Source organism: Brachyhypopomus gauderio, chromosome 1 (genome assembly GCF_052324685.1).
Source record: "Brachyhypopomus gauderio isolate BG-103 chromosome 1, BGAUD_0.2, whole genome shotgun sequence".
NCBI lineage: Eukaryota > Metazoa > Chordata > Actinopteri > Gymnotiformes > Hypopomidae > Brachyhypopomus > Brachyhypopomus gauderio.
In genome coordinates, this window is record NC_135211.1 from 3481684 (window position 1) to 3507193 (window position 25510).

A 25510-nucleotide genomic window follows, 5' to 3' on the forward strand; every position below is an offset into this window, starting at 1 on the left:
CACTCCATCTCTCAAAGGTTGTCGACCCCTGGTTTAGCGTATTCCACCAGTTTGGAGAGTTGTGGCCTAGAGGCAGAGCCGGAGTGGCTAGGGTTGCCACCTAGGTCTGACAAAAAACAAGGACACTGTCATACGCGAACGTAAATTGTTAACGGGGGGTGTTGAACGTAAAATGTTTAAAATGGACACAGCGAGAAAAAAAGACGGCTTTAAAGTGTGTAGAAACAGTCTAAATAGTCGTTTGAACTAACCTAGTGAAAACCGGGATATTAAATGATTTTTTTTTATTGCCGGGACCGAATATTAAAAAGAAGGAAAACCGGGACAGTCCCGGGAAAACCGGGACAGGTGCCAACCCTAGGAGTGGCTAATAGGGAGATTTGGGAGGATTCCCGATGGGCCGGCTCATGTCAGTCTCTAGTTTGGGCCGATTGGGATGGAAAAATAATTTTGGGCCGGATTTAGCCATGAAACTCACGGGCTGAAAAAGTTGCCCACTCCGGCCCTGCCTAGAGGGGCAATGTAATTTTTTGTAGATTAAAAAAAACTAATTTCTTGCATTAAGCTGGGCGTACACTGTGCGATTTTTGGTCCATTTTCAGCCGATTTTTCACTCGTGCGACTATTTTTGCGATCGGGCTGAGTTTCGGCTCAATCGCGTGTCGTGCATCGTACAGTTTACACAGGTAAACGAGGAGCGATTCACACCTCACGACCAACTCCCGATCAGAAATCGCAGCGTCGCAAGAATATCAAACATGTTTGAAATTCAGATCGTTCCTCGTGAGTGTCGCACTGTTGAAGCAGCTCCACGAGCCGACTCTCCGCAACCTCTCACACTGCGCATGCGCGAACGGCAGAAGAGGACGTAAAATCCTGTATGTGTGTGCGCGCGCATGTGCGAGTGAATTTCTTTTTTGATGAAATCATTGAAATATTGTTTGATTAGCAAGCAATATTTGCTAGTTGCAAATATACATAATAAAACACAAGTTAATGGTACTTTTTCAGTGAATGAGGTGAAAACCCGCGTCTGCCCAGCCATTTCTTTGTCCATGCACGTCGCCTTTTTAAAAGTGTTTCTAGACACATAATGGCACAAATTGCCAAGGCAGCGCGTTTTTTTTGTGGACATTTCAGGTGAGCGGCTCTCCACATCCAGGCTCTTATGCTTTTTCTTCTCCCGTTTTTATGATGCAGTTCCGGATACAAGAGTCCGATATGTGGTGTATAGTGTGAGCAGTCAGGTCACATGAGAGCGTCGGGTCGTATAGTGCAGGGTTGCCAACTTTTGACGTACGCTTGGAGTGAGATTTTAACCTGGAGCCGGTGGCGAGTGTATTTTGTTGAGCGGGGGGGGGGGCGAACGAAAAATGGACACAGATTCAGCGTTATATGGCCGGTGGATGGCGCCAGAGCTAGCGAACTAGTAACGTATTGAATCATATATGTGGATCTGAGGTAAATAAACTGGATATTTTTTTCGGCGTGAGATATCGGAAGTGTGGCGTGAGAGCGTGTGAAAATGGTCAAATGCGTGTGTCTCACGTTCAATGCGTGAGAGTTGGCAACCCTGTAGTGTGAGTATATGAATCGTGAGCTGTGAACTTTTAAACCCTGCGATTTAGTCGTACAGTTTGAGCTGGAGCTGAGTACACGATTTAAAATATCGTACAGGGTACGCCCAGCTTGACACAGGAAGGTGTCTGTTATGTTTCAATTTGCTCTGGAAGTCCTCACTTGGGAATGAAGTTCAGCACAAGCATTTCAGCAGATATCATGGAAGTGCCTGTTGCTGTTAGATAAGCCTCTATTCAGAACAAAAATTTGTTAGAAAGCACCAAAACATCTTGTTTTCCATCACACATTTAGGGTTGGAGCTAAAGCATGCAGTGCAGGTCTAGGGCATCCCTGGTGTAATCAGTTCAACAGTCAATCTTCAGAGAATCCTCTCCTCAGGAACCAGTGTCAGCACAAATGTGGATGAGTTATTCATGGGTGTTTTTGAATCTGAGTGATTAAAACCTACAGCCAGATACCCAGTGCCTGTAGGCCTACCTGATGGATTATGTCTCTGGTTTAGCAGTGCAGACACTGCATGTGCACATTTGACTGTTACAGACTATTACAGCCAGAGTTCAGGGTACAAAATCCAATAGAGCATGATGTGTGGCATGTATGTCCCAACTCAGACCACATATGACATTATTAACCCATAGACCTCCTGAACTAAGATCTTGCAAGTTTTGCTAAGCGTAAAGAGGCCTAGGGCTGGGGCAGTAACAGGTCTGACTTCAGCTGCTCAGAAGCAGTCTGCATGACATTACTGTGACGGGGTCATGTTGCCCAGGGATCTTTAAGCAGATTGTAAACGGCTTGGGGAAAGGCAAGATAAGAATGAACTGAAGGCGTACAGTAATGGTTACATATTTATATGCCCTTTATTTTGTACCCACATGACCTGCACACTTGATGAGCTTTATGGCGGTCTATATTTTGCTTATAATGAGCAAGTTGTTCAGAGTTGTTTAATGACTGAAAACTTTCACGAGGATTCTACACTCTAAAAGGAAATGTGTTTAAAATAACACAGACTGTGTTGAATTTTAACATTTAAAGCATTTATAGTGCAGTTTTTTGAACTCTTCAATGAAGCCAGAATATGAAACCTCTGAACTGAGAGACAAACCATTCAGCAACATGGCTGCATTAAGGCAAAAGGTGAAACCAGGAATGAAACGTGCAATCATTTCAACAACTTACGTTTTTGTTACATTGTATGGCTGTGTTTATTTAGTTATAATGAATTACAGTAACAATCATATTCAAATATAAAATCAAAATTTGCTTTGTATGTGATGGCTGACAAATGATGTTTTAAGGCAAAGGGGCGTTTCATATTCTTAAGGTTACAAAGCCTGCACTGAATTTATTATCTCTGTTTCTCAGTTACATAACATATTCCACGAAAGACATCTGCAGGTTTAAAGGACAGCAGTACAATCTACAACCTAGAAAGTTAATGATTAACATGAAAATAAGAAGGGGAGGGGTGTAACTTGAAGAGACTATAGTATACTACTTTCTCAACAAAACTAACATGAACTTCCCACAAATTTGAAACTATCCCAGAGAAATGGCTCAGCATGAACATAAACAATTTAATGGCAAACTCTTTAAATACAGAGGAATGGTCTACCCTGTAGACGACAGCTTTGACCAGAGTACAACCTATTTAGACAGTTTGGACACATTTGAAATAAGGGATGATGATTTGTTCGTGGTCACGTTCCCTAAATCTGGTGAGTGAGATCATTGGTTGAATGAATGTATTTTCTTAACCTACATATTATTGGTGCACGACCCTGGTTGTCCGTTATCGGGTATAGGCAAGTAACGTGTCAATTGCTATGGAGGGAAAATATTTTACTTTATGTTTTAAAAAACGGCTTGTGGTATGGATGTAATAAATACGCAAATCAAGCTTTTTTAGACTGGTCTGGTAAATCGGTTTTTCAGAGGGCCACAGGCTGACCAGAAATCATTGCACACCGAGGAGACATCGCAACACAGTATTTTAATGGGAGCTAATTTACTGTAAAAAAAAGTTTTACAGTTGAAGTTTCTTCAATTACATAAACCAATACATTCCTGAACACAAAAACCCGCTAACTCAATAGACCAAGCAAGTATCAGAAACGTAACTTCTCCCTCTAATCCCCAGCCATCACTACTCTAACACGGAACCGGACCCCCTCTACAAGCACATGTGTATAACGCTACACAATATTACAACCTTTTAGGCAGCTGTTCGATATTTTTAAATAACGTCTTTTAGCATGCAACCATGCCTCCAACTTCGGCAGAGGTCTTTGAGAATCATGTTACACGTGCAACACTTTCAACATTCGTGGCATATTTTGGAGTGTTCTTGTTTCTTGCCTCGTCCAAAGGGAGCAGGCTATGTGGTCCAGTGGTCAGAATTACTGGTTTCCTACTTTTTGAACTGGGTTCAAGTCCCAGGTAGGGTGTCTGCATTTAGCTTTCAGCACGAAATACTTTACACAAAGGAGCACCACCCCCCGCCACCCCCACCGTCACACCACCTCCACCATCACCCCACCCCCACCATCACACCACCTCCACCATCACCTCCACCACCATCACCCCACCACCACCACCATCACCACCACCACCACCACCACCACCACCCCACCCCTCTCTCACCTGGATTCTTTTGGTTTTAGGAACAGTGTGGAGCCAGCGGATTTTAACCCTGGTGTATGAGCAGGATTTCCCAGAGCTGAAGGACACGGTGACATATGATCGAATGCCATGGCTGGAATTCCGGGATGTAGGGAAGGAATATGACAGCCGACCTTCCCCTCGACTTTTCTCTTCTCACCTGCACGAGCACCTCATGCCACGGGGCCTGCAGAGTAGAGGCAAGGTGAGGTCCTGCATCACAGAGCCATGCAGGAACACACACGCACACATTTACACAATGATACTCACACACACTTGGGTAAATATATCGGTCAGATGCAAACTTTGCTAACCAGCAATGCTGAATGTCTTCAACTCCAGATCATCCACGTCACCAGGAACCCTAAAGACATCATGGTGTCATATTTCCACTTCAGTCGGTACATGAAGAAACTGGAGAGTCCAGAGACGTATAACGACATGCTGGACTGGTTCTTCAGTGGATGGAGTGAGTCACCTTCACAGTAAACCCTGAATCTTACTGTGCTCCACAGAAAGAGTGTCGTGTCATTAAGAAGCTAGAAAGAATCTTCCAAGTCTAACTTTAAAGCAGTCTTCAAAGAACATTGTTTAAAAAATCAGTTATGCATTCCAGTTCTGCTTAAACCAATAAGATAATATGAATGCATGAAACAATGAAAAACCTGCATCGACCCTCTGAACACATGGACTGGTCTGGCTTAAAAAATTGTGAGACAAATGGCTTATCACAGAAATGGCTGGAATATTCTTCAGCATCAGTAATACACTGTATAACAGCCATAGCATTGTATTACATACATTTCCCTGCATTAAAAAAAGAAAGGAAACCTCTTCAATTCAAAATACGCTTGAGGTGGAAGAATAAAGGTTAAGTTGAACTTTTTATGAACTCTATTATGTAAGATGTGTTGAAATCAGTGTTCAGTGATCAGTTTAGATCAGTGTTCACCGGATGTGTGGACTCGAGTCACATGACTTGGACTCGAGTCACTTAACTGATGACTTGTGACTTGACTCGACAACATCACTGAAGACTTGACTTAGACTTGGAATCAGACTTGAAAAGACTTGAAATCCTTATTTTAACATAATTAATAAGTAATATAGAATTACATAACTGGATCATTTTGTATTAAATGGTGCTGTAAAATGTGAACTGCTCAGCTCAGTTTATCCGTATTGCTGTTGTGAAAAGAACTGTGACATGAAAGACATGTGGAGTCAGGATAAGAGATAAGAGGACTTGAAGTTTAAGACTTGGGACTTGACTCGAGACTTGATTGTATTGACTTGGGACTTGACTTGAGACTTACTTGTTACTTGCAACTTAGTGACTTGTTCACATGTCTGGTGTTCACTGTGTGTCTCCTCTATACTGGATTGGTTTTAGTGACCAGGGAAAACTGGTTTTAAATCAGTGCTCACACAGTGTGTCTCCTCATTAGTGGTGGGTGGCAGCTGGTTTGACCATGTGAGAGGATGGTACACCAACAAGGACAAATATAACATTCTGTTTCTCAGCTATGAGGAAATGATCAAGGTGAGATGAATTTTTCACAGATTATACCAATCAGAGAACACAAAGATAAATTTAATCAAGGATGGGGTTGTAACATAAAAAATGTCACAATATGAAATTTGCATTGAAGTCTAACTATAAACTATTACTATGGTTAATTTACCACAGTTTTGACAAATTCCTGAATTTACATTTTGTCTCTTAATAATCTATCCAAAATACTACTATTTTTTTGTTAAATCATTGATAAATCAGTTTTTTCAATGCATAAATTATTTCATATGATTCACTGTTGAGTAGAGGTGTGACGATACACTCAGCACACGAGACGAGACACGATATTGGGTTCACGAGATCGAGACGAGATTTTAAGAACACTAAAATGACAAATTATATGACTGGACAACAGACTTTTATTTAACTGAGTTACACATGCATTTTGAGATGTTTTATTATAACTCTTAACATGTATGTTGTAAGCATGAACTTTTAATAAATGTCTTCCTCTACAAATTGAAATTAAAATAAAATTTCATAAAAGTTAAAATAAAATAAATAAAATGAAATATTTATTTTTTCAATCGCAAACAATATTACCGTGAGTCCCCGCTTAACGACGGGGTTTGAGACTGAAAAATCCGTCGTTAAGCGTGACCCTAGATTTAGATACGCTAAATTGTAAATATAGTAAAGAAAAAAACTAACAATGTTCTCGTGCGTACTGCACGGAGAGCGTATATACGTAAACGTCTTTGGTACAGGGTGAGAAAGATCGATCGCGTTGCCGAGATGGGCTGCGCTGCCTCAGCTTATTGTACACAACACCCCACTACACTCCTCTACACCCCACAACACTCCACTGTGCTGCCACTGTTCCACCGTGCGAAATAAAAAAAAGTAACTCTGGTCCATCGTTAACCAGACCATTATTTTCATACAATGTTTGCATATGGTCCGTGTCTTATCAGTCACTCTCTTGCCTTTTATCATTTCCGCGGGGTACCCAAAATGCTGCCAAACAAACGATTTGAAAGTGGCGGGGCATCTTCAATAGTAATACCTGTATTTTCCGACATCATTCTGGCTGCTTGCTGGATCACAAATCTTGCATTGCATAAGAAATTAAGCATGGCAGATCACGAGATCACTCCTCTGCGTTCGCCCCCTACTACAGAAATAGTTCACTATATTGTAAATATAATGGTAAATGGTAAATATGGTAAATTGTACACTATTTCTGTGATGGGGAGCAATTTTGAATGCAGCGATGGGTTATATTATATTTAGTGGTGGGCCGTTAACGCGTTAACACCGATAACGGCCGACCACTACTTAAATTTAACTCGCTTGCAGACCGTTTTTTTTTGTATACATATTAAATGTTAAATTTAATTAGTTGTCGGCCGTTATCGGCATTGTCGACGTTATTGGCCCTAATTATATTATATTGAAGCGGGTTCGGGAACCGAGGCAGAAACTGCTTAATCCAGAAAATCCCGAGGAGGGAAACTTTATTTTCCACGCAATTCAAACAATAGCACTGTTTTCTCCCCCTCCCCTGGCGCGCACAGGCGCCGCTCCCCCAGTGTCACTTAAAGGGCTAAAACTCCCTGAGTGGCCAAGTGCCTGTCTGTGAGGGAATTCGCTGTGAGGAGTAGTAGTCGCTACACACGCCCCCCCAGAATTCACAAAAACAGACATGTCCATCCGGCGAAGGTGACGATTCAACCGCCCAGACCGGCTCACATTGCCCGCCGGCGGGTCAGTTGCACAGGCCGGTTGACCAGCAGGGCGGGCAGGACCAACGACCGGGGGCCGCCCACGGCTTGCCAGAAGTGCCGTCACCACAGCACCATCCAAGTCCAAGTGGGCCGGCTTCAGACGGTCCACCGAAACGCTCTCGGGGACGCCCCCGATGTCCACCTTGAAGAACTTGTCCCCCGGCTCCAGCACTCGGAAAGGGCCGTCGTAGACCGGGCAGAGGGGACTGCGGTGTGCATCATGCCGTATGAACACAAACTTAGCAGAACGCAAGGAAGGTGGAAAACGGGACCGCTGTAGGCCATGCTGAGAGGTGGGCACAGGGACAAATGCACCCGAGAACTCACAAAGGGCCTGCCGCTGGTGGCCGGTGGACCACGGAGCAGTAGGACAAGGGAGAAAATCTCCAAGGACCTGCAAGGGCTGGCCATAGACGAGTTCGGCCGACGAAGCCTGGAGATCCTCTTTGGGGGACGACCTGAGACCCAGCATGACCCAGGGGAGCCTATCCACCCAGTCACCGTCCCGGAGGCTGGCCCGGAGCGCAGCTTTCATAGAGCGATGGAAACGCTCACAAAGCCCGTTGGCCTGGGGGTAGTAGGCCATCGTGCGGTGCAAGTGTACTTCGAGGCCCGCAGCCACGCTGTTCCAGAGGGCAGAAGTGAACTGAGGCCCACGGTCCGAGGACATATCCGACGGGACGCCAAACCGTGCGACCCACACGCCAATAAACGCCCGGGCCACTTCCGAGGCCGTAGTGGAGGACAACGGTATGGCTTCCGGCCACCTCGTGGTCCTGTTGACGACGGTGAGGAGGTGAGAGAAACCAAGGGACGGTGGCAGTGGCCCCACTAAATCCACATGCACGTGGTCGGAACGCCGCTCCGGCACAGGAAATGAATCCAGCGGGGCCTTAACGTGTATGTGCACCTTGGCGCGCTGACAGGCTACACAAGTGTGGTGTATTAATGACGAGACGGTTTGCACGCGTTTAACCACGTTTACTGAAAACTTGCATAGCCAAATTACTACATGCCAAAAGGAGGCTCACGTTCTGGCGCGCATCTGTCTGGGCATGTGCATATCACATAGGACATGCGAAACTACGGAGAGCCCATAAGCTCAATATACCACATCACCTCCCCCTTTACTTTAAAGGTAACTAGAAAGACTTAGACTTCCCAAATCATATTAAATATATCTCCCCCATTACTTTAACAATAAATACATTACTATGCATTAAGATTAGAATTATCAACATTACCCATACTACATAATAAACTCAACTGAATGCTTTAACTGTAACTTAAACTAAACATCAGCATACAGCCTCTTATCACTACACTCAGTCCTGATAACGTTGAGGCACTTTTGGGGTACGCTGGGAGCGTCTTAGGGTCACTGCAACAGGATCAGGCGGCTCAGCTGGGTCTGGCCGTTCAGGTGCTGGGGATGCTTTGAAACTGCTCTCCATCGGCTCAGTCTCCTCAGCAACCTCCTCAGATTGCAGATCTGGAAGCCCGGCAGAATGGCGAGGTCTCAGCTGGTCTCCGTGGCGCCGGTATTCTTGATCCGTCGCTTCTCCACGGACCTTGTAGGACACAGGCCCTGACTGCTGGGTGATGACCCCTGGGATCCATCTTGGTGTTTCGCCAGCACTGTTTCGCAGGTAGACTTGCTCGTCAATGTCGAACTGCCTGTCCAACGCTTTTCTGTCATGTCTTTCTTTCTGCAGATACTGCTTCCTCCTCACAGTTTCTTGAATGTTTGGTTTCAGAAAGTCCAGCCTGGTTCTGACATGTCTTTTCAAGAACACATCAGCAGGTGACTCGCCTGTTGTGCTGTTGGGAGTTGTGCGATACCGTAGCAGGAAGTGAGAGACTTTGTCTTCAATGCTCAAATCTTCTCTTGCCAGCTTTTTCATGCCAGCCTTGAACGTTGAGACGTATCTCTCGGCTAGGCCGTTTGTGGCTGGGTGCCTCGGAGCACCGGTCGTGTGGAGGATTCCATTTCTCCTCGCGAACTGTTGGAACTCATCAGACATAAAGGTTGTTGCATTGTCTGTGACAATCTGTTCAGGGACTCCATATGATGCAAAAAGTCTCTTTAGTCTGGTGATGGTTGCAGAGGAGGTTATTTGTGTCATTTTGTAAACCTCCAGCCATTTTGAGAATGCGTCAACTACAATCATGAACATGTGGCCCAAGAATGGCCCTGCAAAGTCAATGTGAAGTCTCTTCCACACATCTCCTGGAAATTCCCAAGGGTGCAGTGGCACGTGGCGCGGCATTCCCTGCTCTAGCTGGCACGTTTCACATCCTTTGCATATTTTCTCAATGTCCATATCAATATGTGGCCACCAGACGTATTGCTGTGCAATTGCCTTCATTTTCACAATGCCAGGGTGCCCACTGTGGATTTCTTTAAGCACGGCAGCTCTGAGCTTCGCTGGTGCAATCACTCTCGTGCCCCACAGCACACACCCCTGCTCCACAGAGAGTTCATCACGCCTTTTGTGGTACCCTTTCAGTTCTTCAGGTATTTCTTTTGGCCACCCTTCCATGATGAATCTGTGCAGCTTTGAGAGCTCTGTGTCAGTTCTCGTTACCTTGGCAATGTGCTTTGCGGTCAGCGGCACGCCCTCTAAGTGTTCACATATCAGTGCGTCGACATAGGCGGAGATTGTTTCTGTTCCAGCATCTTTGGTCTCTGATAGCGGCACACGAGACAACCCGTCAGCGTTGCCATGTTTCTCTGACTGACGGTAAACATTGTGGTAGTTGTATGCCGACAATACGATGGCCCATCTCTGAATCCGGGCTGCTGCCATCGTGGGAAGCCCTTTATGTTCTCCGAACAAAGTCAATAGTGGCCTATGGTCTGTGACCAGATTAAACTGAAGTCCCCAAAGGTATTGGTGAAACTTCTTAACACCATACACAAGGCTTAGGGCCTCTTTCTCAATTTGCGAATACTTCTTCTCTGCTGGAGAGAGAGTACGTGAAGCATAAGCAATTGGATGCTCTTTTCCATCTGATGTTGTGTGCTGGATTACGGCTCCAATGCCATAAGCTGAAGCGTCACATGCAAGGGTCAATGGCAGGCTCTGATCATAGTGCACTAACACTTTGTCACTTGTCAGGAGTTCTTTACATTTGTTGAATGCATCTTGTTCAGCTTTCTTACATTTCCATGTGACTTGCTCTTTCAGCAAACTGTAAAGTGACGCTAACACAGTACTTTGCTGTGGCACAAAACGGCCATAGTAGTTAACTAGGCCTAGAAAAGCTCGTAGCTCTTTCACATTTGTAGGTGTGGGTGCGTCATGTATTGCTCTCACCTTGTCTTTGGATGGGTACACCCCCTTTTTGTCCAGGACATGGCCCAGGTACTCGATTTGGGTCTTTCCAAACTCGCACTTTGACTTTTTCAACCGCAGGCCATTCTCTTGTAAGCATTGCAGGACTCTGTCAAGGTTCTTTAGATGCTCTGCCTCATCCCTTCCCATTATGAGCAGATCATCAAGATAAACAACCACGTTCAGGTTCTTCATCAGACTCTCCATTACTCTCTGAAAGATGTTAACAGCAGAGTTAATGCCAAAGCAAAGACGATTATACACAAACAAGCCCTTATGGGTGTTGATTGTTGTGTATTTTTTTTAATCTTCGTCAAAAAAATACACAAAACTTGCTGGTAAGCTGAGGCTAGGTCGATTTTAGAAAACAACTTGCCACCACTCAGCGTTGCCAGCACTTCTTCAATGCGTGGCAGTGGGTATATGTCTGTGTTGGTTGCCTGGTTCACCGTTACCTTGTAATCGCCGCACAAGCGAATCTTACCATCTCTCTTGACCACAGGAACGACGGGAGCGGCCCATTCACTGTGCTTCACAGGACTGATGATGTTTTCTTTTCCCAGTCGCTGTAGTTCATCTTCCACACGTTCCCTCATTGCGAATGGCAAAGGGCGGCTTTTGTGGAATTTGGGCGTGGCATCAGGCTTGACAGAGATTGTTGCTTTAATTCCCTTTAATGTTCCCAACTCCTCTATGAAAACTTCACTGTATTTTTCTAACACCTCAAGTATTAACTTGGGTGCTGAGGGCTGCTTTGCATTTTCACTGATCATTTTAATTGTTTTCCAGTCCAACTTGATGCTTTCAAGCCAGTTCCTACCACAAAGTGCATGTCCATTGCCTTTCACTACAATTAATGGTAAGTCAACAGTTTGATCTCCATAGGTAACTTTTGCCACGAACTGCCCTCTTACTGGAATTGCCTGGCCAGTGTAGGTCTTCAGCGTGACATTGCTGGCCCCTAATAGCACATCTGCGAACGACTCTCTGTACATTGCCTCTGATATTATGCTGACTGCAGCTCCCGTGTCTATTTCCATTAGAACATTTCTCCGGTTTACAGAAAAGTTCGCTTTGAATACCTGTTTGTCTGTTTCATTTACACAGAACACTTCCTCCTCCTCTTCTGCTATCACATAACTTGCCACTTTTCGCTGAGTCTTATTTAGCCTTCCTTTTTTCTCCCTCGCGGCAGGCTGGCTACCTCTACATGCTTTTTGTATATGACCGAACTTATCACACTTGTGGCATTTGGCAGTTTTAAAATAGCATTCACTTGGGCTATGATTCTTTCCTCTGCATCTATAGCACGCTGCCTGCGCTGATGGAGAAGGCTTTTGTTTTTCCTTTACCTTGTGCACAGAAGAGGCAGACGGTGTCTCGCTTTGTCTTAGCTGCCGCGTGTCTCGGTGGACTGCTTCCATGTTGAGAGCGATCTCCTGGGCCCTGGCAAACGTTAGCCCATCCGTGGAAAGCAACTTGCGTTGGCACGCTTCATCACGAATTCCACTGACAAACCCATCTCGCAGAGCCTCGTCCAGCCTATCCCCGAAGTTACATCTTGCAGCTAGCTGTTTCAGATCAGCAGCAAACTGAGCTACCGTTGCGTCGTTCTTCTGCACACATCGTCGGAATCTGAATCGCTCGGCTACTACCAGTGGTTTCGGTTCATAGTAATTTGACATAATTACCACGATTTCATCAAACGTCTTATCTTTAGGTTTGAGAGGTTGAACTAAATTTCGTAGCAGTCCGTATGCAGAAGCACCAACAGAGCTTAGCAGAGTAGCTACCCGTTTTTCATCCTCGACATCGTGTGCTTCGAAAAAAAGTTCCATCCGCTCGACATAAGCCGTCCACTGTTCGTTCTCTGGATTAAACTCGTCCGGCTTGGCGAAGTTAGCCATTTTCACTGCTCACTACAGTCACTTTTTACCTCATCGCCAATTATGTGGTGTATTAATGGCGAGACGGTTTGCACGCGTTTAACCACGTTTACTGAAAACTTGCATAGCCAAATTACAACATGCCAAAAGGAGGCTCACGTTCTGGCGTGCATCTGTCTGGGCATGCGCATATCACATAGGACATGCGAAACTACGGAGAGCCCATAAGCTCAATATACCACAACAAGCTCTAACCCAGTCGCGAGCATCCTTCCTGAGGCCATGCCAGACAAACTTGTCCGCCACTAGCTTCTGCGACGCCCTCCTGCCAGGATGTGAGAGACCGTGTATGGAATCATAAACCAGCTTGCGCCAGCGGGCGGGGACAATAGGCCTAGGCCGGCCCATGGACACGTCACAGAGGAGCGTCACACCTGCATCACTGAAGGGAACGTCCGCCAACTGCAGGCCGGTGATTGCCGTCCTGTAGGCTTGGACCTCCGGGTACGACGCCTGGTCTGCTGCCATACGGGAGTAGTCGATGCCGAGGTGCACGGCGCTGACGACCCCACGAGAGAGGCAGACGGCCACAGAGTTGTCTTTCCCTGCAACGTGCTGGATGTTCGTGGTGAACTCCGATAATTTAAGCGCTACTGCGTTCACCAACATGATGCGAATACTTCGGAATCGTCCGAAAAGACGTCGGGGTCACCACTGAAGCGGGTTCGGGAACCGAGGCAGAAACTGCTTAATCCAGAAAATCCCGAGGAGGGAAACTTTATTTTCCAGGCAACTCAAACAATAGCACTGTTTTCTCCCCCTCCCCTGGCACGCGTAGGCGCCGCTCCCCCAGTGTCACTTAAAGGGCTAAAACTCCCTGAGTGGCCAAGTGCCTGTCTGTTAGGGAATTCGCTGTGAGGAGTAGTAGTCGCTACAATATATATATTTTTAGCAAACATAACATACAGTCGTATGCAAAAGTTTGGACACCTCTTGCCAAACGGAGTTTAATTTATTATATATAATATTATGAATAATATTATAATTAATATTTATATATAAATAAATATTTATTTGCAAATGTTTTCATATAACTGTATTATAACCATGCGTAGGAATAGCGAGTTTAAATCATTCTTGCTTTCACTCATATATATATTATATATATATAATTTAAAAATTTAATGAATAGTAACAAAAAAGGAAAAATAATACTACACATTTTAAACTGAACGGAGTAGAAAGATCGTAACTGTCACGGTGAGGGGGCCGGGTCACCACCAGAGGGCGCGCAATCCGGCCAGCAGCCGATCCCAGCACACACCCCCGCGCACGCAACCACTCCCACAGTCGCAATCTCCATCATACTGAGCACCTGTTTCTTGTTTACCTTGCACTTCTTAAGCCCGCAGGTCGTCTGGTCCAGTGCTGCACATTGCCACTACGAGCGTCGCTGATCCAAGAGATCCCATACACATATTGTGTGTGTTAAGAGCATTACTTGGGCATCACTGTGTTGTGTTTGCGCTACGAGCTTTACTTCAGCATCCCTGTATGCGCTACGAGTTTTACTTGAGCTGCCGTTTAAAAGCTATGGAGAATAAACGTCCCTCTGTCTCACCCACGCCTCTGGTTGCCTCTGTTCCGACGCCTTTGGCGTCACAGAATGTGCAGCCTGGAGCAGCCGGAGGCGAGGGTGCCTCACCTCTGGAGGTACTAGCTCATCAGGGAGTCGTGCTGGGTCAGCAACAGCAGGAGCTCCAGGAGCTCCGTTCGCTGGTGACTACCCTAACCTCGTGCATACAAGCTCTGACGGTGCAAACGTCTGTACGACCTCCGGCACCCCGAGCACCGATTCCTCCCCCCGAACCTTACGGAGGGGACCCAGAGCGCTGCGAGGGCTTCCTAATCCAGTGCCAGTTGTATTTTGACAGCATGCCTCATTTTGGTGAGAGGGAAAAAATCGCCTTCACAGTAAATTGCATGCGGGGCAAGGCACTGGACTGGGGAGCGGCCCAGGTTCACGGAGAGACCCCCTGCACCCAAGGGTATGAGATTTTCATCCGCGAACTGAGAGCGGTGTTTGATCACCCCAGCCGCGGAAGATTCTGCGGCCAGAGTTTACTGCAGCTGCGGCAGCGAGGCCGTAGCGCCGCCGAGTATGCCCTTGAATTTCGGACCCTAGCTGCCAGGACCGGATGGGGAGAAGCCGCGCTGACCGATGTATTCCTGGCGGGTTTGAACCCAGACCTGCGGGCAGAGCTGTCATGCCGTCCCGAGGGTCAAGAGTTTAATCAGGTGGTGCATCAGGCTATCACCCTAGATCGGCTACTGCAGGAGAGGAGCCGAGGAGCGGCGCTTCCTATCACCCCGCAGGCTCCCGTACACACACCGCCCCGTGAGACCACCACAGCCGAGCCCATGGAGATGGGTGCTACCGCCCCCCCTCGCTCGTACCACAGGTCCAAGGAGGGGGCGGGCTAGGGTGAGTATATCTCTTATGGGTAATCTTCTCACATGGGAGGTGTCTGTGTCTTACGGAGCGATGTCCCTGTCTGTGTTCGCTTTAGTGGACTCGGGAGCCTCGGGGAACATAATGAGGAGGAGCGTCGCTGAGCAGCTGAGGGTGCCCCTGATTCGTCTGGAGGAGCCGAGACGCGTGCAAGCACTGGACGGGCGACCTGTGGGCGGGGGTTTCATTTCTCACCACACTGCACCAGTCACCGTATACGTTCAGGGCCGTAGGGAGAATATCAGTTTTTTTATCCTCCCTTCCACACGCTACCCTATCACGTTAGGTCTCCCTTGGTTCAAGCTTCACAACCCCGTCATCGACTGGTCCACGGGTAGGCTGCTGAAGTGGGTAGCGCCCCTCCAGGGCACCCGGTCTCCCTCCCGTGTGTTCGCGCAATCCACCAGCGTTGAGAGCCCTAACATCAGTTCCGCCCCAGTCATTCCCGCTCAGTACCTTGATCTAGCGGAGGTGTTCAGCGCTGCCAAGGCAACCCAGTTACCACCCCACCGACCCTGGGACTGTCACATCACCCTCAAGGCAGGTACTACGCCACCGCGCGGCCGAGTCTATCCACTTTCGCAGGAAGAGGAGCAGGTCATGGCTCAGTATGTTAAGGAGGCTCTCGCTCAGGGCTATATTACTCCCTCCACCTCTCCCGCCTCAGCCAGCGTCTTCTTCGTAAAGAAGAAGGACGGTGGGCTGAGGCCATGCGTAGATTACCGAGGGCTCAATTCCCTCTTAGTGAACTTTGCCTATCCGCTGCCTCTAGTGCCGTCGGCGCTGGAGCAGTTAAGGAAGGCTAAAGTCTTCACTAAATTAGATCTGCGCAGCGCCTACAACCTTATTCGCGTACGCGAGGGTGATGAATGGAAGACGGCGTTTAGTACCTCTACGGGGCACTACGAGTATCGCGTCTTGCCTTATGGCTTGGCGTCTGCTCCGTCGTTCTTCCAGGCGTTCATTAATGAGGTCTTAAGGGAGTATTTGAATAGATGCGTTGTCGCTTACATCGATGACATCCTGATCTATTCTCCCTCCCACGACCAACATGTGCGTGATGTACGGGCAGTTCTGGGCACGCTCTTGCGCAATCGGTTGTATTGCAAGCTCGAGAAGTGCGAGTTCCATCTCAGCGAGATGAACTTCCTAGGTTACACCATTAGGCCAGGCTCCGTGCACATGCAGCACAGGAAGGTGGAGGCGGTCGTGAAATGGACGCAGCCTCACACACGGCGCGAGCTGCAGAGATTTCTGGGCTTCGCGAATTTCTACAGGCGGTTCATTCGCGCATATAGTCAGATCGCAGAGCCCCTTACTGACATGCTGAGAGGGGGAGGAGTTAAGCTTCGCTGGACAGAGAAATCTACGAGAGCGTTCAACCAGCTGAAGCAAGCGTTTGTCGACGCGCCGGTTCTGCACCAACCGGATCCTAACCGTCCCTTTATAGTGGAGATAGACGCGTTGAACGTGGGAGTAGGCGCGGTGTTATCACAACGGCCAAAAAAGCATAGCTCCCTTCGTCCCATAGCCTTCTACTCTAAGAAGCTCACCGCCGCCGAGCGCAACTACGGGGTGGGAGACCGTGAGTTGTTGGCTATGCGGAAGGCGTTCGGTGAGTGGAGACATTGGCTAGAGGGAGCTAAGCATCCATTCACCGTGCTTACTGACCACAAAAACCTGGAATATATCAGGACCACGAAACGGATGAATGCCCGTCAAGCCAGGTGGTCTCTGTATTTCTCTCGTTTCAAGTTCCAGGTGACATACCGGCCAGGAGAGAAGAACCAGCGTGCGGATGCGCTATCTAGGTCCTTTCCTGGCAGTACGGAGTCGACAAGCGAGGAGCCGGTGCTTACGCCTGAGTGCGTCGTGGGAGCTTTGGAGTGGCAGATCGATCGGGAGATTGAGGCAGCAAACCCGCATCCAGGTTGCCCGCCGCACCGTAAGTACGTTCCCCCCGTGCACCGTAGTGCCCTCATCAGCTGGGCTCATACGTCAGTGGGGACGGGGCACCCAGGGGTGTCAAAAACGGCTCAGTTGTTGGGGGCTCGCTACTGGTGGCCGGGGCTGCACCGGGACGTGCTGCAGCAGGTGGCGTCCTGCGCGGTGTGTGCGCGGTGCAAGGTGCCACACACTCCTCCTGCGGGTAAGCTCCTCCCTCTCCCTGCACCCAAGCAACCATGGACGCACATCGCTCTGGACTTCGTCACGGACCTCCCCCCGTCCGAGGAGAACACGGTCATCATGGTGGTAATAGACCGGTTCTCGCAGATGGTTCGCTTCCTTCCCCTGCGGGGCCTGCCCACCGCTTGGGAGACTGCGGATCTCTTGTTTCGGCACATATTCCGGCAGTTCGGTCTGCCTGAGGATATCGTGTTTTCATCGAGTTCACCTCGCGTGTGTGGCGGGAGTTCCTATCCAAGCTCAACATCACGATTAGCCTAACCTCTGGTTACCATCCGCAGGCTAACGGACAGGTGGAGCGAGCGAACCAGGAGGTGGGAAAGTTTCTGCGCGCGTACTGCAGCGAGCACGCGGACACATGGTGCGCCCTTCTGCCCTGGGCCGAGTACGCACAGAACTCCCTCACACATTCCAGCACGGGGATGACACCGTTCGAGTGCGTGCTCGGTCGCCAGCCACCGCTCTATCCTTGGAACGCCGCGTCCTCAGACCAGCCCATCGTCGAGGAGTGGTGCAAGAGGAGTGAGCGGGTGTGGGAGGACACCCATCAGCGGCTGAGAGAGGCGATCCGGCGATTCAAGCGGAAAGCCGACCGTCGGAGGGGAGAGACCCCATCTTATCAGGTAGGGGATAAGGTGTGGGTCTCCACCGAAGATGGACGCCTGGGCAGGAGAGGTAAACTGGGGGAGAGATATGCCGGCCCGTACGTCATCTTGAGGCGGCTTAACCCAGTTACTTATCGCATCAGTCTGCCCGAAGACAGACGTGTGTCGCGTGCATTTCATGTGTCCGCTCTCAAGCCATACAGAGCGGGTGCATTGGAGGAGGCCTCGACGTCACGGCCGCCCTCGCCGCTGCAGTTGTCGGACGGACCCGCGTACCTCGTGGAGAGGTTACTGGACTCGAGGCGCAGAAGAGGTGGCTTACAGTACCTGGTGGACTGGGTCGGATACGGACCGGAGGAGCGCTCCTGGATACCGGCCTCTCAAGTGGTAGGCCCCTCCCTTATCGCCGACTTCCACAGGGAACATCCAGACCGGCCAGCTCCGCGGCGACGGGGAAGACCGCGTGGGAGTCGACGGGAGGGGTCCTTGGGGGAGGGCTCTGTCACGGTGAGGGGGCCGGGTCGCCACCAGAGGGCGCGCAACCCGGCCAGCAGCCGATCCCAGCACACACCTCCGCGCACGCAACCACTCCCACAGTCGCAATCTCCATCATACTGAGCACCTGTTTCTTGTTTACCTTGCACTTCTTAAGCCCGCAGGTCGTCTGGTCCAGTGCTGCACATTGCCACTACGAGCGTCGCTGATCCAAGAGATCCCATACACATATTGTGTGTTAAGAGCATTACTTGGGCATCACTGTGTTGTGTTTGCCTATGTCTATGTTATTTGTTTAAGTAAATGCAAGAAACCCAAATTTAACTCAGTAACGTATTAAGCAATAAAGACCAGGGAAATAATAAAAGCAAACTTGATTAGTGAATTATTTACAAAAAATATTATTTAGAATCAAAACAAAGATTTCAAAGGCAATAAAACAACTAAAAGCTTACACTGAATTGTTTGTGAAGAACTCAAACTTAATGGATAAAACTATTGTGATATCTGCTTGTTCAAATCAAGCTCATTAAAAATTAAGCAGCTTCATACTCAAGAGAAAACAGTAAAAGCCAGCATTCAGAATGAACAATAAAATGCATTAATGTGGCCATGCAGGATGCAAAACGAACTTCAAGACTACCAAGAGTCACAAGCATGCACAGACACACACACACGCACGCACACGCAGTGCACAAAACAAAAGAGAACAAAAAACACATTTTCACTTTCACTTATCAATTATTTGTCAGTCCAATTGGCCTGCTGTCAAGTAACCTTTGTTAAAAGTCGAACGCTAGACACTGGAATATAACTACACCCGTTATATTCCAGTGCAATACCGCCCCACGCCAGTAGCTGGCGATCAAGATAAAACAGGACCTCCTCTCTGGGACCTCAATAGATCCCACAGATGAGGTAAGCGCCAGAGGTGAGATTTACGGCCAGACCCTACTCCGAGAGTTACATCTCGTGAGATCTCTTGACACGAGATCTCGTCACACCCCTACTATTGAGACATAGCAGTGCATCAGTATTATCACAGCAATATTAACACATTTGTATTTCATTTACAAAATGATATTTATAACTATTTCACATTTATTATTGTGATGTACTGGTGCATGTTCACAACCCTAATTGACACTAATAGTGTTGTGTCTCAGGACCTGCGAAGCGCAGTGGTGCGTATCTGTAACTTTGTGGGGAAGAATCTCTCTGACGCTGCCATTGACAATGTGGTGGAAAAAGCCAGCTTCAACTACATGAAGAAAGATCCCATTGCCAACTATGAGTTCCTGCCAGAAGACATTGTAACCCCTGAAAATGGGAACTTCCTCCGTAAAGGTCAGAATTCCTTAACCCTCCTATTATGTGCATCCTTGCAAAACAGCCATACTGTTTAGGGTAACTTTGACCCTGGTGCATGTTTAATTGTTCAAAAGATGTCTGAAACCAAAAAAATCCTAACAGTGTTAATATTTAATTACTAACTACATTACTAAATATTCTATCAATATTTAGTGCAATGGTTTTCCTTACTTGTAACAGGTAATGGTTCAATTAGGATCGTTTTTCATAAAAATGTGAAAATTCCCATGTTCAAACTATGATACCAAACACACACAACACTCTCATACACTTATTCACACACACTCACACACATACACACACACAAACACACATACACAAACACACACACACACACACACACAAAACAAACACACACACACATACATACACACACACATACACACACACACACACACACACACACAAACACACATACACACAAACACACTCTCATACACACACACACACACACATAAACAGACACACATACACATACACACACAGACACACATACACACACATACACAGACACACATACACACACAGACACACATATACACACACACAAACACACATACACACAAACACTCTCATACACACAAACACACACACACTCTCATACACACACACACACACATACACACACATATACATACACATACACATACACAGACACACATACACACACATACACAGACACACATATACACACACACATACACACACACACACAAACACATACACAAACACACACTCTCATACACACACAAACACACACACAAACACACACACACAATTGTACACACACACATACACACACACAAAATAAAATAATAAAAATATTTTTTTTAAAGGGTCAAAAATAAAAAAAAGGGTCAAATTTACCCGAATAGTATCTATGTTATATAAACATGCAGGGGGTGGTTGCAAATAACTGACATGAATTATTTTCATATAATATGTTGATTACACTAATTAACCCTAGCAGAAGAAGTTTCATACTGAAAAAAATTATTTTAAATAGTTTTCCTACATCTTCAAACTTTGAAAAGGGTCAAATTGACCCACAACACGATAGAACTTTCCTCCAGTAGGTGGATGTGAAGCTAGTGAGCAACATTATCATTTAAATTTTTTATAGGCCTACCTAAGCCTACTGTATTTTCCAAGAATAAAAAAAATGAATATTCATTGTTAGTAATTGAGTGGCAAATGTTCTTGTACAGGTACAGTGGGAGACTGGAAGAACTGTCTAACAGTGGCACAGAACGAACACTTCGACAAAGTTTTCCAGGAGAGGATGAAAGACTTCCCTCTGGAGTTGGTGTGGGATATCACTGAAATACGTGGCTGAGAAGTCATTACCACATGTTTTTACATAAAATGAACGAATAATTGCATTCTAAAATATTCAAAAATTTAAATAAAAGATTAAAACTCTATGAGTGATGATAAAACAGTTCATTTATAAGCTCGAAAGGATCGGAATATGTTTGGGCTGGATTTAGAAATCACTACATTTGGGTCACACGTTCATCTGTCATATTCCTGTCATGTGTAGCGTAAAAGATTCACACTGTAGTGTTTAATATCTGGGCCATACAAGTGGGCCTTGTCCATGCATCTGAGAGACCTACAGTTAAAATTCATATATGCAGAAAGGTATTCTGGATCTAATCAATTCATTGACTTGTAGACTTGTAGTAATGTGCTCTGTTCTCTGTGTCATGGTTAAAGTGATTGCTGTTGCATTCTGAATAAGCTCCTTATGTGTTTTAGCCTAAACATCCAAATGAAGATGTTTGCAATTTGCAATACTAGATAATGGCATTGATTTCTGTAGTTTAATAGTAGTGTGGTTCACGGGTATCCTGAATTCTGATCTATGCATTCTCTGAACAAATGCAAAGCACTTTGTAAGTCACTCTGGATAAGAGCATCTGCAATCTAAATTCCCTAAATGTAAATGTAAAATGTAAATGTGTGGGCAGTGCCAGTGTTTATGCAGGACTACTTGTGTTTACTCAGGTCTATTTGTGTTATGCAGGACTATTTGTGTTTATGCAGAACTATTTGGATTTGTATAGCAACTATTTGTGTTAAATGTTTGAGTCTGTTGCCTTCAGCTCTGGTTCTGGATTAGCATCTCACTTTGTGGTTTCCATCACAAACATGCTCAGTAAGCACAGATGCAACACAGATGTTGATTGTTGCCCCAAGGTTGGCCTTTATATGTGACATAAGATGAGTGACTAAATCATAATTCTAATATCAATCAATCAATCAAATATTTATGTAGCGCTTTTTATAACCTTTATTGTCACAAAACAGCTTTACAAGTGTCCGAGTCCAAGCCTCCAGTGAGCAAGCCAAGGGTGACAATGGCAAGGAAAAATTCCCTAAGAGCATGAGGAAGAAACCTTGAGAGGAACCAAGACTCAGTCTGACTACAAGTAAACTCCTCTGGCTGACGCCAGTCACCATGACAACAATTTGAAGAGGCTGCCCCCCTTTTTGCTCTGACTAGAAAAAACACAGGTCCCTTTGTCTGGACACCTGAGGCCCAGCACGCATTTGATAACCTAAAGAGGCAATTCACTTTGGAACCGGTGCTTTGTATGCCCAATCCGGAGTTACCATTCATGGTTGAGGTGGACGCCTCCAACTATGGGGTGGGGACCGTCCTCTCCCAGAGAACTGGGACCCCTCCTAAGTTTCATCCATGCGCTTATTTTCACACCGCATGTGAGACATGCACCAAAAACAAAGTGACTCATTACACCCTCTCCCTATTCCTTCCAGGCCTTGGACTCATGTAGCCCTAGATTTTGTCAGCGATTTACCTCCTTCTCAGGGTAACACAACCATTTTAGTGATAGTTGACCATTTCTCTAAGACTGCGAGATTCTGGCCTAAGTTTCCCTCAGCCCGTGAAACTGCCTCCCTGTTCCTGCACCACATAGTTCGGCACCACGGATTCCCCACCGATGTAGTGTCCGATAGGGGACCTCGATTCACCAGTCGCTTTTGGGGGGCTTTCCTGAACCTCTTACATTACATTACATTTACGGCATTTAGCAGACGCTCTTATCCAGAGCGACTTACAAAGTGCTTTGCACCTGATCTGATCATCCTAGGTAATAGTACGGATAGGCCAGAATTCAAGATACCATTGAGTCAGACAATTACTAAAGTACAGGAGTCAATGTCATTACCTAGTGTTTTGCAAGTTAATCGTTTGCCAAGAAGCACAAATAACCATAGACATACAACTTAAGAACAACGGCAAGTGGTATCTGCTGAGTTAGTGCTCTGTTAAGAACTCAACAAACAGGTGAGTCTTCAGTCTACATGACAAGTAGACAAAATAATGTCACCAAGGGAACGAGTATATAAAGAGAAGAGGGTCTAGGACTGAGCCTTGGGGACTCCGGTGGAAAGTTTACATGAATTGTATATGGATCCTCTCCATGTTACCTGATAGGAACGGTCTTCAAGATATGACTGGAATCAATTCCAAACAGAGCCAGTCACACAGAGGCTAGAAAGAACAGAGAGGAGCATGTTGTGGTTGACCGTGTCAAAGGCTGCAGAAGGATCTAGAAGAATTAAAACTGATGATTGCTTGTTAACCTTGGCTAACTGATGATTGCTTGTTAGACTGTCACTGCTTTGAGGGCAGTTTCTGTTGAGTGTGCCCATTTGAAGCCAGACTGATTAGGATCATGGAGTTGTTTCTGGGTGAGGAAGAGAGATAATTTGTCATAGACTGCTCGCTTCAGAGTTTTTGATAGAAAAGAGAGAAGTGGGAGCCAAAGCCAGCCTTTCATCCGGGTTTCATCCCCAGACTAATGGCCAGACGGAACGGACCAACCAGGACCTGGAGCAGACACTCAGGTGTCTGGCCTCCTCCAACCCCTCCTCCTGGTCTGATCAGCTTCTCTGGGCCGAGTATGCTCATCACACCTTGTGGTACCTGACCCTCGGGATGTCTCCTTTTGAGTGTCTCTACGGTTATGCACTCCCTATGTTTGCTGACCAGCAGGAGGAGGTGGCTGTGCTAGGGGCTCGCGCCATGGTGTGGCGATGTGCTACGCTTGGCCTGGTGTAAGGCCCGTAAAGCCTTACTGTCAGCATCCGCCGGCTACTGCCATGACGCCGACAAACATCACCTACTGGCTTTTTCATTTTGCCCTGGTCAACGCATTTGGCTATCCGTTAAGGACCTGCCGGTCTGCGGTGAGACTAAGAAGTTGGCTCCTTGTTACTTGGGCCCCTTTAAAGTGGACAGGCATATTAACCCAGTCACGTACCGGCTGTTGCTCCCACCAGCCAGAGTCCTGCACGGATCCATTTTTTGAGACTTGCACCCACCCATATCCGCAGAGTACAGCACCCACCCACCCTCGAACCCGTGGCTATTTCAAAGTTAAATCCGTACGTGCCCGGACCCATTAATATTCTACCCGTTACCCACCCGTGCCTGTGAAAAATCACACAAATCTAAAGTATTCCTATAGAGCACTTTATTTTTCAATGTGCCTCTGAAAAATTATCAGTACAACACAAAATAAAATCTAAGGTTGCTGTGCAGGAAAACAGTATTCCTATCTAAATGTAGCAACTGGTAAAATGCAAGAAAATGTATGTAGCCAACCGGTGCCATAACACAATGCAAAACAAGTGTGAACAAATGCCAGTATAACAACTAAATAAAATCGTATAGGTTCACAAATCTATCCTAGGTTTCTGTGCAGGAACAGTATATCGTCCACAGTCCCAGGTTTGAGCTGCGTTCTGGGCTCTTGGATCACAAATCCAGCAGAGGAAAAATCTCTCTCACTCACAGCACTGGATGTGGGGATTGAGAGGACACTTCGGGCAATTGTTGCCAGGTTGGGGAAATCGTCTTGGTGTTCTTTCCACCACAAAAGAACACCTTAGGTGGCTTGAGTTCGATGTATGCTGAAACTTCATCCTCGTATTTAACTTACCCGCCCACATACCCACCTGTATTTAACTTACCCGCCCGCATACCTACCCATAAAATTGCGGTATGTGTAAAACCCACCCGTTTCAGCATCTATTTGCCCATACCCGCGGGTACCCGACCCGGTGCAGGACTCTACCGCCAGCTATGAAAATCCATCCTGTCTTTCATGTATCGCATCTCTGCCCTGTCTTGTAGTATGCTCTGTGCGCCCACTCCGCCGGGTCCCCGTATGATAGATGGGGCCCTGGCTTACACTGTGAACAGGCTCCTGGATCTCTGCCATGTTCGGGGTCGTGACCAGTACCCCGTCGACTGGAAGGGTGAGGAGCGTTCCTTGTCTCTTATTCTGGACCGTTCCCTCATTCACGACTTCGGTCATGACAGGGCTATCGCCCTGGGCCCGTGAGGTCTCGAGCCAAGGGGGGTGGTTTAGCTCTGTCAGGGCTGGCTCGGATGCGGTTCCTCCAGCCGCTACTAGAGGCTCCCAAGTCAGTCCCAGACTTAATAAGCCTAATCAGCAGTGATTCGTCACAGCTGTCTCCCTGGCTACTTAAGGAAGCTTGTTGTGCCGGATCACTGTCAGGCAGTAACAG

General features: G+C 47.0%; 1 protein-coding gene across 2 annotated transcripts; it reads left to right on the forward strand.

Moving 5' to 3' along the window:
* Nucleotides 1-1378: 1378 nt before the first annotated feature.
* Nucleotides 1379-21317, forward strand: LOC143518236 (amine sulfotransferase-like). 2 transcript variants are annotated; one of them, XM_077010776.1, is made up of 6 exons: nt 1379-1461; nt 4248-4450; nt 4588-4714; nt 5694-5788; nt 19738-19918; nt 21151-21317. In XM_077010776.1, exons 2-6 carry the CDS (start codon nt 4331-4333, stop codon nt 21276-21278), a joined length of 651 nt encoding a protein of 216 aa, XP_076866891.1. In that variant the 5' UTR covers nt 1379-1461; nt 4248-4330; the 3' UTR covers nt 21279-21317. The 2 variants fall into 2 exon arrangements, with proteins under 2 accessions (XP_076866891.1, XP_076866840.1); XM_077010725.1 differs by lacking the exon at nt 1379-1461 and adding an exon at nt 3107-3302.
* Nucleotides 21318-25510: the final 4193 nt, after the last annotated feature.

Excerpts from the sequence above, each read along its gene's own strand:
- LOC143518236 (XM_077010725.1), top strand. The coding sequence starts at position 3,137 with ATGGCTCAGCATGAACATAAACAATTTAATGGCAAACTCTTTAAATAC. Across the intron at positions 4,451-4,587 it reads GCCTGCAGAGTAGAGGCAAG|ATCATCCACGTCACCAGGAA; the intron begins GTGAGGTCCTGC and ends CTTCAACTCCAG. Across the intron at positions 5,789-19,737 it reads GCTATGAGGAAATGATCAAG|GACCTGCGAAGCGCAGTGGT; the intron begins GTGAGATGAATT and ends GTTGTGTCTCAG.